This window comes from Microtus pennsylvanicus, chromosome 2 (assembly GCF_037038515.1).
Source record: "Microtus pennsylvanicus isolate mMicPen1 chromosome 2, mMicPen1.hap1, whole genome shotgun sequence".
NCBI lineage: Eukaryota > Metazoa > Chordata > Mammalia > Rodentia > Cricetidae > Microtus > Microtus pennsylvanicus.
The window spans coordinates 98,810,801-98,823,887 of NC_134580.1; the positions used below are offsets into that span (position 1 = coordinate 98,810,801).

Below are 13,087 nucleotides of genomic sequence, written 5' to 3' on the forward strand. Positions count from 1 at the left end.
GCTTTGGAGATGACGTCAGGTTTTCCTGGTACTGTACATTCGTATCACATTACATCTAGCTTAGTGGAGTTACTCAGGTGAGGAGCCAGAAGGATGAAGGTCAAGAGTCTTTTATATTCTACTTCAGAGCAAAGGAAACTACATCCAGATAACCCAATAAAACTCAGTTGAGCCTTTCTTATCAATACTCAAGGTCGTCACACAATACACCTTACAAAAGCACGGGGACTCATACTCACCCCGGTGGCTCTTCGCTTCTTTCTAACACTGTGCCCATCGTTCTGCTCAGCACCTGAGGTACAGCTACTGTCAGTGGCTGCATCTGCTAGGCTGGAGATTGCATGAACTGAAGATGCATTTGATGACAGTGAGTTTCCCTCTCCACTGCTCTCCTGGGCACGGTGCTCCAATGATGGTGTAGACCTCTCCTGGCTGTGCAGCTCTCTGGCTGAATGCATGAAAGGCATCATGGGATCAGATGGTAACTGTGCACTATGTCGCCTTTGGGTAGGAATGTTTCCAACCCTTTCACCTGTTCTGACAGAGGGAGTCAGAGGTGCCACTTCCTGATCAAGATACATGGCTGCCTTTTGACTCGGGGCAGCACTCAATGTGTTACTAGGTGAAGCAACCTGCTGGGGTTCATTTTCTTTGCCGGTACCTTCCTCACTAAAGAAGGTATATCCAGGAGCCCTGTCCACGATCACGCTGCTTTCAGAAAGGCTTCGTTTTCTTGCCAAGCCGGAGGATGTGGAAATGGAAACACCTTCCCACTGGAATCCTTCAAGTCTGGACAGATCAGGCTCTTCATCTAAATCCAAGACTTCCTGTTCATTTTGAACCAAAGGTACCATTTCTATGCCAAACCTTTAAAAAGGAAAGAGAGGAAAAAAAAAGGGAACAAATGAGATGCGGCTGGGGAGGAGCACAGGAGGGGAGGAGCACAGGAGGGGAGGAGCACAGGAGCACCATGTAATGTGGTAGGTTACAAAGGTCAGTTCCTGCAAGCGATTCAGAGAGGAAACACACACTGCAACGCCACAGGCACTAAAACAGAATGGTACACAGTTACAGAGTGCACACAAGTTAGTAACAACTGGGTTGCCCCTCCCCCCTCAAATAGAGCTTTTTCCATAATAAACATTTTAAAAACAAAGAAACCAGTTTACCAAGCATTCACAACCACTAAGTATGCCACTCTATGCTTCACCACACCATTCACTATTATTCAAAGGCCTAAGAAAGAAAAATTAATCAGCAAGAACAGTAAAGACCCTGAGCCTGGAGGGTCACACTTATACTGCTGCAAAATTATGGTTTTTTTCAAGTAAGCAAAGGTATGTCGAACACTCCTTGACCATTCAGAGCAGCACCTCAAAACGTGACGAGACCTTAGGAGAAAGCACTCCGACCCTCTCTGTACCCCCGAGCCGAGTGACAGGCGGCAAGAGCAGATACAGGGAAAATTTTACCATTGGTTCTAAACATTGAGGTTCAGAGGGAGATACCACGCTCTGGTCCATTTGAACCAAAGTGACAGATTTCTGATGGCGTTTTCCTAGGTCCACAGTGAGTTTCTCAGGTGTGCCCCATCTTTACTGCACTGTCAGGAAAGACTGTCACATGTGCCAGACAGGGGCAGTCACGGTTTGATACTGAATTAAAGAAGACATCTACAATTGATATTTTTGACATACATTTAATTAAGTAGAACATAAACTCTCTTTTAATCAAGGCCAAACGGCGGTACCCTTCAAAAGAAAGCAAGGACAGATACCGAAGGAGGCACACACCTGGGTAAACCTTTGCCCAGCTCTTGCTTTTTCTTGGTTACTTGTTGAATGACCTGTTCCCAGTTGACATTTCTCCTTGACGCATTTAGAATCTGTCGTAGGGTTGGCTTAAGCCCAGACTCCTTCTCTGTTTCATTCTTTCGGTGGCCGCTAATATTCCGAATCCGTCGAGCACTATTGAGGTTTGGCTCTGGAAGATGTGTTCCAGTTTTGCTCTTCAAACTAATGTGTCGGGTTAGATCTCTCTGGAGCGAGGCAGGAAAACCAAGTTTACTTAGATCTGGCAGGAGTGTGCCTGGGGGCTGATTACTGATATCACTTTTCTGAAGCTCTGTGTCCAAGCTAGCACCCTCGAAGCTCTCTGTTTCAAAAGGTCCATCAGATTTAACAAGGTTGTTATCCTGTACACCTTCTAGAGAGGTCTTCAAGTCTAGCAGTAAGCTAGAGTGTGAACTGGCTGCTTCCGCTACCTCTAACTCGGTCTCTTTCTGGTGAACTGTGGGATGGTGTGGGGAGGTGGAAAGGGTCTCAGATGTGCCCAGGACCTGGCTCCCTCGCTCCTCACCCGCAGTGTGAGCACTACAGGATGCGGTCTCTGTAGCTGCCAGATCCACCGCTCCACTTTTTACGCTGTGCTTTTCTGGATCAGATGTGGCACCATCAATTTCAGCCGAGCGCGCCTGACACTCAATGTTTACAGAGTCTTCTGCTGACTCTTCTACACTCCTACTTTCTTTTACACGGTTCTCAGGCCTTTTGGGCATGCTAAGGAGCGGCTTCCGCGGTGTTTTTGAACACTGGAGTGCCTCTTGAGCTTTCTGTGATGTGTCATTTAACTTCTGGTCAGGTTCCTTTTCAGAGCCTGACACGGTTTTACTCCCCTTTAAAACACGAGGGCATAAGTCATGTGACTTGGGTGAGTAGGAAGAACCATGGCTACCTTCTACAGTGGATTTGTTCAAGAGATATGAACGATCTCCAGGAGAAAAGGATTTTGTTTCATTGTTTTTTGAGCGGTTCTTTAAACTATGTTTATGAGGGCCTGGTTTAGGAGTTGGAAGTGAAAGGAGAGGGGATTTCAACAATGGACTCTTATTTGACTTCCGATATGGTTCAGACTGTTCAGTAATAGGGCAAGCTCTCGCTGCCTCACAGAAAACAGTGCCATCAGGACCGGCTTTGTGACTGGGAGATCCAGGACGCACTTCCTTTTGTGTTTTTAGCATTGTTTTATCAACGGGTTCTTGCATTCCTGCAGTTATTAAGCTAAAATTAAAGAGAGGTTTATCTACCACTTCTGACTTGTTGCCAGTGGCTTCTCTGAGGGCCGACTGTAAATCTGGAGTCTTCTGGGAAGGATAAGGTGCCCAGCGGCGGAACTTCTCCCTTGCTGTGTTGCCGTTCTTTCCATTAATTTTTGAGGCTGCTGTGTCTGTCTGTTTAGTGGTCTGACTTTCCCGCTGCTCAAAACTGAACTCTAGTAAGCCTTCCGAAGGGAACTCGGCAGGACCTCTGTATTTGCCAGCTTTGTCACCGTCCTGCCACTGCCATTTGTATCTCTCTTGATTGTACTTACTTGGCTTATTAGGTTTTTTGTTCCACATCTTGGTCATGTCTTCCATTTGATAGTTAGAATTTCTGTTTCTGCCTTGTTGAAATTTGTCTCCAGCGCCATTGTAATTCCAACTATTTGTACCACGCACACTGGATTTCCAGTTTCCGTTACTGTTGTTCATGTGCCAGCTGGAAAAGCCACCTGTTCCTTCAGAATGCCAACTGGAATTCCTTCCTGTACCATTATAGTTCCAATCCACCACCCCATTGTTTGAATGCCAACCTCCAGAGTTGCTGTGATTATGGAACCAGGCTGATGAGCCCCTTGCAGCACCTTTATGCCACCCAGAACCTCCTCTTGTCCCACCGCTATTCCTCAAATGCGGAAAGCTGCTTTTTCTGGTGTTATTAAAGCTGTCCTTTTCCCATTTCCAGTCCCGCTGTGGAGGTCCACGGTGATGCCTCGCTGGCTGGCCATAGCTCTCTCTGTCTTGGTAAGGGGCTCGGTCTTCTCGTCTCCATTGGGGTTGCCTGTCATCCGAGTTTCTTTCTTGGCTGTTACTGGAAGGCTCATTTTGTCTGAAAGAAAAACAGTTTGTCATTATGGATTTAATGAAATTCTTATAAATTCTTTTTTTAAAAGGCATAACCCACTCAAACGCTCCCACTCCTCTCCTCTTCTTCAATTATAGAATGGGCCTGCTTTTACACCTGTAACCTAACAGACTATCTTCCCCTTCATCCTAGAAATATTAAAAATTGGATACATTTATACCGTCTTCCCTCTCTGGCTTCTATTAGGTTTTCTGTGGTGGGTGGTTAATGTTCTAAAATTTTGTTCCTATTATCTTAGCATTTTTACATTGTGCGGCTCTTTTCCAAATAAGAACAGTTTTTCTGTTTGGAATAGGCTTAGAACCAAGCTGAAACAGTGAATTAGGTCACAAATAGGAGTAAACAGCACAGGCTAAATAAGAGTTCCCACAGGAGCTACAAAGAACTTAGGAGCTAGAGGCACTTTATGAGCCTGCAGCTGATCAAGCTATTCATGTTAGATAAGGAGTCCACAAAAAAGGAGGGCGTTTAACATCACAGCAGTAAGTAAAACCGTTTCTCTACAGACTGCTCCTGTGTCTAACATCCCAGCACACTAGGTGCTCAAAACACCAGGGAATAAAGTGAGCTAAAGTCATGCAGATTAATTCATTAACACTAAGTACTTCATCTGGGTCTCCTCATGAACTCTGATAACCCAGAGACATACATTTACTACTTTAAATGGAGAGGCGGAGTCACACCAACACAGAAGGTAGAGCAAACCCTGAATCCTGACTTTGAACCTAAGAAGTTTTATACTAACCACTTAGGCCTTGATCTAATAAAAATTCACAACAGTTTTCGTAGTTGAGTTTCTTTCTCTAAACTGGACAGAGGGCTGGAGAGATGGCTCAGCAGTTAAGAGAACTGGCTCTTTAAAGGGTTCAATCCCTAGCACCTAGAAGGCAGCTCATTAACAACATCTGCAACTCCAGTGCCAGGGGATCTGACACTCTCTTCTGGCCTCCATGGCACCAGTCATGCAAGAGGTGCCTAGATACACATACACCTATACCACATAAAATAGTAAAATCTTAGATTGGACATGGTGTACACACCTCTAAACAAAGCACTGGGATGCAGAAGTAGATGGCTCTCTGTGAGTTTGAGGTCAGCCTGGTCTATGCAGTAAACTCCAGGCTACTAAGGCTACATAGTAAGAGTCCGCTCCAATGAACAAAAAACATTCTTACATTTTAAAAACTGACCTTAAATGGCTTCTTAAAAACAAACAAACAACAAAAAAAACCCCATTGATTGTGTGTGTGGGCACGGCACTGAGCATGTGTGTAGATCAGAGAACAATTCATGGGAGTCAGTTCTTTCCTTCCTTCATGGGGGTTTTGGGGATTGAATGTAGGTTGTCAGGCTCGACTACAAATTCCTCTCCCCATAGAACCATCTTCACAGCTCTTTTGTTTTTGAGAAAGGGTTTTTCTATGTAGCCCTGGAACTCAGAGCCTCTGCCCCAAGCGCTGTGATAAAAGCACCGCCAGGGCCTGGCTATCTTGACTGGCCTTTAATGCCTGTAGTATGCTGGATACAAATCAGTTCCTTTTTTACAAGATAAAGTTAAGAAATTCACCTAGGCTGGCGAGGCAATACTAGCCTATAATCTTAGCACTTAGGTCAGGGTGAAGAGGGTGAGTTGAGACCCCGCTCCAATCAATCAACACAGAAAAGTGGTGCATGATCTTACAGAACTATGTCACCGCAGGGACATACAAGACTCAACAGTAACTGTGATATCAGTGTCTAATCTTAGCCTCTGATGTTTAATCATTTAAATAGCAAAGCTTTAATAGTAGTTTTGTTGTTAACTGTTAGAAATTAGTGCCCTATAGCCCAGCAGTGTTGGTGCACACCTTTAATCTCAACACTTGGGAGGCCGAGGCAGATGAATCCCTGTGAGTTCAAGGCTAGCCTGGTCTCCAGACTGAGTTCCAGGACAGCCAGGGCTACTGTTTCAAAAAAACAAACCCACATCCCCCAAAAGAGTTAATGCTCTAACCTTCCTGAAACAGAAGCACAGACTGCAGCTGTACTGTAGCTATGAGAATGGCATCAGAAGAACTAAGAATTCAAGGTTGGTGTGGGCATTTTAAGACTAAGAAAATCTTCAAGGACGTTTAAAAAATATTAATACATAGTATAAAGCTACATATTTTCTACCTATATTTAAATCTCTAACATAAAAAAGGTGAGTAGGTTTAATATTCAAGAAAAATCTTTAAAAATTTGTTTGAAATTTTCTCTTCAATTGTTAAGATTTTAATTGCTCTCTGTTTCATTAAGTGAGTTCCTTAGGGCAAAGTCCGGTGTGGTAGCACATGCCTGTAATTGCAGCACCTAAGTGGATAGAGACCCAAGTTCAGAATCATCTTTGGCTATGAACAAGCTGGAGACTAGCCATGGCTACATGACTGACTGCCTTGCTCATTTAAAAACAAACAAAATTTAAGGCCATAAAATCAGTTAAGTAAGACTATAAATGCCTAATACACAAATACATAAACAAAGGTATAAATTTGGGAAGTACAATTAGGGAACTTATAGTGCTCAAATTTATGATATTAATATTTATAGAAACACCTAGAGTGAACCAGACACTGTGTAGTCATTAAAATTTCAAAGGTAAAATTCAAATCTGGCAGAAGCACTGTGCTAATTTATAAGAGGTAATCCTTCCCCTAAGAGATATTATTTAGGCCATAAAAATATTTAATGAAAAATAATATAAATGAATAATAGATGAAATGTCAATTCAACGATGCTTATCTTATACGCCATAGCTTTCTAGTAGAAAACTGGATCCTAATAAGATAACTCCACACACAGCGACTCAAGACGACAGTTTTCAGGGTTGTAGCTCTATTAACCAGCAGCTGTCTAAGGACAAAACTGAGTTTAAGGACAGATAATGTAGCAGTTCATAGTCCTTCAGTCTCCAAACAGCAAACTCAAACAAAACTTTGTATTTAAGATAAGATTAAATTTTGCCTCTTAAAGGCTTACTTTCAAATTTCAAATCATGGGCCTGGGAATGTAACAGTTAGTGGGGAGCTTTCTTAGCTACACAAAGTCCTAGAGGTTTCCCCCAGAACAGAAAAACTGTCTACGTGAGATTCTATCTCAAAAAAAACCCCAAACAAACAAAATGACTTACCGACTTTGTTCTTTTCTTTCTTTTATTAACTGAACAAGTTCCTTGTCAAAATAATCTTCTTCTTCCTCTTCCTTTCCATCATCTTCTCTTTCCTGGGCATCAACATTATCTTTGTGCAACTGGCCAGAAATGTGCTTTGCATATGCAGAGAGACCCACTTCTGTGACCCCGCACACTCGGCACTCATGACTAATGTCCCTAGGGAAAGAGGGAGATGAGGGACATTCAATTCTCCCCACTGGCATGGCACACTCACCAGATCGCTAGTTTCCTCTGAAAGACACTGCACAATTGGGCAAAGCGAACAATCAGTGCTGGTAAATGTCAATGCACCTTTCATCACTTTTAGTAAACTTGTTTATAGATTACTTTGAAATAAATTTTAGATTCTTTTCCAGCAATCAAGAGGCAACACACTTCAGATCAATGAGATTTAGGAGAAATCTTCTTGAATTGCTGTACTTAAAATCTTGCCAGAGGAAACATGGTGAAAGGGGAGGCAGGGCAGGGGGCTCAGAGCAAACACAAGCTGCCCTGGGGCACAGCCATGGTGCCAGCTGCACCCAGAAAGTCTGGTGACAGCACTTCCATTTAATCTCCAGCTCTCAGGCATTCTTCCAGTGAAGGCTGAGGGTGGAGCAGAGAGGAGGGGAACAGCCAATGTCAACGGGGTAACTAAATTGGAACAGCTGGCATTCTGCCTGGAATGTGAAGATTCCGGACCCTGGCAAATGACAGCGGCAGTCCCAGCAAATGCTCTTAGTCTGGATGACACATGTGACAGATTCTGCTTCAGCAGGACTTACTTTAAAGGGAATGGAAAACATGTCAGTCGTAGGAAGTTAACAGCTGTGTTAGGCAAATGTTTTCTCTCAAGTTTCAGAAAATGTTGCAGTCCCGATACAAGCAAAACTGGCTTTTATCTAAACTGGGTGACTGGATTGCTTCTGTTTTTCTTTTACTTGACACAATGGCAAATCTCATATTTGGCCAGTCTTAACAAGCAAAACCTTAAATCCTCTTAGACCTGTAGCAAATCAATAATGTAACTGCTTTTAAGCTTCCTGCAATCCTTAGATTATGTCCCCTGTCTACGCAAGCACTAATGAGAATCATGCAAACTGTGGCTGTCCAATAATCCAAACTTAATCCAGGATCTTGCGTCGTGGGCTCATAGCAATGATGAAATATGTGTTTCTGACCCCAATCTGTATGTCTACATCTATCTCTCTACATAAATCACCAGAGACATATGCCATGAAACACAGTCACCTACCCATCCTTTTTATAAACAAATAATCTATCAAAATAAGCAGAACTGATACGAATTAACAGAGATCATGAAACTGAGCGCTTCATTTACTAGAAGACAGTTCCTGTTACAGATCACCTGAATGTCCATTTAAAGCGAAGCAAAACACACACCTTATCAAGCAATTACTAAATACCAAGCACAAGGTTATAAGTTACTCAGAGTTACAAACTATAAAACCTCAAACAATGCCTGGTATATTTTAAAAAGCAATATGGGGGCTGGGAAGATGAGAACACTTTCTGCTTTCCCAAAGGACCCATGAATTCCATGGGGTCTGACACCCTTTTCTGGCCTCTGTGGGTACCTGTTCCTATATTACATATATTTACATAAATATACATATACACACAAAAAAATAAATCTTCAGGGAGAAAAGCAATACTTTTGGACTGGAAATATATCCCAATGGCAGGACGTGCAAACAGCTAGTGCAGGCTCACACTACAGTAAGAAGCAGAAGCAGAGTCAGTGAGGCTCTGAGAAGCAGACCTCTGTGAGTTCAAAGCCAGCCTAGTCTTCAAGCAGTTGCACACCAGCCAGGGCTACATAGAAAGACCCTGTCTCCAAAAGGGAAGAAAGAACAGAAGGATGGAACGAAGGAGGGAAGTAGAAAAAAGAGGAAAAAGAAATTTCCATCCTCCAATACTGTCCCCCCTTTTAGTATTTATTTATGTGCATTAGTGTTTCGCCCGCATGTATGTCTATGTGAGGGTGTTGAGTCTCCTGAACAGGAGTCATAGACAGTGTGAGCCATCATGTGGTTGCTGGGAATTGAACTTAGGTCTTCTGCAGGAACAGCCAAATGCTCTTAGCCACTGAGCCATCTCTCTAGCCCCAATACTGTTCCTTATATTGGAAGAATCTCTGAAAATCTAAAAAAAGTAGAAAATTTACATTTTTTGTACTTTTTAGTACAAATGCTAACAGTTTAATAACTGCATCTGTATACTTAAAGATTAAGCAATACCAGGTGTGGTGGCACACATCTTTAAATCCTAGTACTTTGGAAGCAGAGGCAAGTGAATCTCTGAGTTTCGGACCTGCTTGGCAGGGATATGTAGCGAGACCCTGTCAAACAAACAAACAAACAAACAAACAAACAAACAAACAAACAAACAAGGATCATTGCCTACTTTCTCACCTCATCAAGAATGAAGTTCTCTGAGACAACTAAGATTGATGCTCATTCTAGGCAGTATTAACTTGTAATAGCAAGCATCTCACGACAACACAGAAAGTTTAAAATATAAACAGGAATCTGTTCACAATGGGTAGCACCAGAAGAATTTGGCAGATATAAGATAAATGCCATACATACAGTGTAACCGAAATCCAAACCAACTTTGTTTTTAGTTACAAAACCATCTTGCCTTCAATGTCATCTCTGATTCTACTCGATGTATAAATGCTAAACTGAATGCTGCCATACCAGTGGCCTCATTCTGTTGGAGAATTTTGTACCACCTCTTTTAATTTTTTCTTTTTTTAAAAAAATTAATTTAATTTATTTAATGCATTGGTGTTTTGCCTGCATGTATGTGTGTGTGTATGAATGTAAGTGAGGGTGACAGATCTTGGAATTACAGACAGCTGTGAGCTGCCATGTGGGTGCTGGAAATTAAACCTAAGTACTCTGGTAGAACAGTCAGTGCTTTTAAATTGCTAAGTCATCTTTCCAGCTCCTTAATTTTTTTTCAAAATTGCTGATACAAATTTATAAAATGCAAAAAAAATTTTTCTTTCTTTTAAGATCTATTTATTCATGTACTTAGTGTATACACCAGAAGAACAACTCTGATCCCAATACGGATGGTTGTGAGCCACCATGTGGTTGCCGGGAATTAAACTCTAGACCTCTGGAAGAGCAGTCAAGTACTTTTAACCACTGAGCCATCTCTACAGTCGAGAAATTTTTCTTATATTCAAGCCATCAATATCCCTCTTTTGAATTCCTCATTAATAGCTAGCTTAAAAACTTTGCATAATACTAGGTGATGGTAGTGCATATCCTTAATCCCAGTAGAGACAGGCAGATCTCTGAGTTCAAGGCTAGCCTGGTCTAAAGAGCGAGTTCTAGACCAGGCTTCAAAGCTATAGAGAAACCCTGTCTTGAAAAACAAAAACAAACAAAATAAAACAAAAACCTTTGCATAAACATGTAATTACAGACAGAATGCAGTCAGTGCTTTTGTGCCATAGCTAACAAAGGCAGTGTTCTTCCTCGGGTGTTTGAAGGCCCAAATTAGCTCCATCCTGTCACCACACCATTTCCCTCGTGTACAAAAGGCAGTCCTAAGATACTCTATGCATAAGCCTTTCTTTATTAAGCTTGCTCTAACTAAACCACAACAGCTGCTTGATAAATAAAGACTTGAGTCTTCGGTAGCTTCTATCTGGAGAAACTACTTATATCACACCTACCCCTTGTCCCTAATTAGAAACCAAGGAAAACTTACCAAGATGGTCAAGCCTGCCTTCAAAACTGAATATAAAAACTTAATGAAGTATCTTATAATAATTCTTTACAAGATCATCACTGAAGAGTAAAGTTCAGTTGTAAGCACAGTAACTGAACATGAAATTCAGAAGAAAGTCATATATTGAGGCTAAGAGGGAAAAGGAATAAGGGTGGATGAGTATTTGTCTCTAAGGCACAAACTAGTTATGACTGTCCTTAAAATAATGCTTAATAGTTTTTGAGACTTTTTGTGGATTTTGCATGCTTTTTTTACTTGTTATAGGCTAGCCACTTGTCATGGCTGCACCTAACATATGAGGAAACCTGTACGAATGTGCTCCCCTCTCAATAAAATGAGTTAGGTTGCTCAAGATGGCATTTACAAGAGAAAAAGAAATTACAAAGCAACACATAATCCACATGAGGTCTAGTCACTCAAGACAGAATGAAGCCTGTGTATAGATCTAAAACTGTATAAAGTTTGGGTAGGACAGACAGCAAGATGGAATGGGATTATTAAAGAGGAATAAGGTAAATCTTTTCCTTCCTTCCTTCCTTCCTTCCTTCCTTCCTTCCTTCCTTCCTTCCTTCCTTCCTTCCTTCCTTCCCTCTTTAAGACAAGGTTTATCTATGTAGTTTTGGCTGTCCTGGAGCTCTCTATGTAGATCAGGAAGGCCTCGAACTCAGAGATCCTTATGTATCTACCTCCTGGGTGCTGGGACTAAAGGTGCGTGCCACTACACATGGCCCACTAGACTTCTTTTCTGTGATCCTATATTATCATCTGAATCTTATATAAAATTTGTTTTTAAAATAAGTTTTAGGGGAAGCTGAAGAGCTAGCTCAGCAGTTAAGAGTGTTTACTAAACTTTCAGAGGACCAATATCCACGCCAGGCACTCCAACTTCAGGGAGATTCAACACTTCTGGCCACCACAGACACGTGCATTCATGCGTACATACTCACACGCAGATGTACACAGATACTTGAAAATAATAAAAATAAACCTTTAAAAATAGCAATTTTCTGGGGCTGGAGTGATGGCTCAATGGTTAGGAGCACTGGCTGGGGCACTCCCTGGAGTCCCTTCTGTCCTCCAATTCTAACTGCCCCCTCATCTTATTCCTAGCTCTGCAGCAGATAGCCCCTCTCTCCTCTTCTGTGGCCTCTCCTTCCTCTCTCCTCCATTCCCAGGCATCTATACAGACGCTGGTGGTATACCCAGCTTTCCTCCTGTGGAGCAACTCCCCTGCCACTAGCCCATCCACATTCCTTAGTGTCAACTTCCAATAAATACCCAGAAACATGTTCTACCCTGGAACCCCAGCCATCACACCTGGTAGACTAAAGCATTTCCTACCAGGCAACCCACAGCCACTGCACTCTCCTAAGAACCAGACAAGGTAACAGAAACCAAGGAAAGAATTCTACACGCTCAACAAAGTTGAGTGCAGATATCAGCACCTAGAGTTACAGTCATACCAAACCCAGATGCCTAGATACCAGGATAAAAACACAGCAACAGCCACGACAATGTCTCCCTCTACTAGAACCCAGAAACCCTACCACACTAGGCCCTGATTAATGCAATACAGCTTAAGCACAAGACAAAGATTTCAAAATACCATTATGAATATTTTCAAGATCCTTAAAGAGAAATGAACAAATCCATTAATGAAAACACAAACAGTGGAATGAAATGGAGAAAACAGCTCAAGAGAAGAAAGGGAGTCCTAAAGAAAACCCAAGCTGAGGGAAAACAAGAAATGAAAGTCTAGGTGTTATGGTAAAAATAAAATGCCACAGGTCCCAAGTGGCGGCAGTCGGCAGCGGGCATGAGACCACAGAGGGCCACAAAGGCAGCTGGGCTAGGCAGGGAGCTGAGTGGCAGGTAAGAAACAGAGAACATGGGTATTTACTTAGTGGGTTATGGAGGGGAAAGGGAAAGAGGGAAAGGGGAGAAGGGAAAAGAGCAGAGAGAGAGGCAGAGAGAGAAACAGAGAGATAAAGAGAGAGGAGGGGGAAAGGGGAGAAGTGGGGAGAAGGGAGAGAGTCAGAAGCTGTCTCTTCGGGAGAGAGACCGAAAGGAAAGGCTGGAAGTAGAAGGAAGATCTGCTTGCCTCAGCAGACAGGGAAGTTGGCGGGGCTTGTCTCTCAAAGGGACCAGACAGACCATTACAGTAGGAACTTAAAAACAAACTTCT

The 13,087-nt window shown here is 42.4% G+C and overlaps 1 protein-coding gene across 7 annotated transcripts in view; it reads right to left on the bottom strand.

Annotated features, from left to right (window-relative positions):
• Window positions 1–13,087, bottom strand: part of Znf106 (zinc finger protein 106) — a 54,481-nt gene that overhangs the window by 24,430 nt on the left and 16,964 nt on the right. For 4 of the 7 annotated variants that reach the window (XM_075961863.1, XM_075961859.1, XM_075961860.1 and 1 more), the window contains 3 exons: window positions 7,111–7,308; window positions 1,794–3,926; window positions 240–867 (listed from right to left, as the gene is read on the bottom strand). In XM_075961863.1, the coding sequence (XP_075817978.1) occupies window positions 240–867; window positions 1,794–3,926; window positions 7,111–7,308 (2,959 nt within the window). Of the gene's footprint in view, window positions 1–239; window positions 868–1,793; window positions 3,927–7,110; window positions 7,309–7,366; window positions 7,676–13,087 lie in introns of those variants that run through there. The other 3 variants (XM_075961865.1, XM_075961864.1, XM_075961866.1) reach the window with 2 other exon arrangements.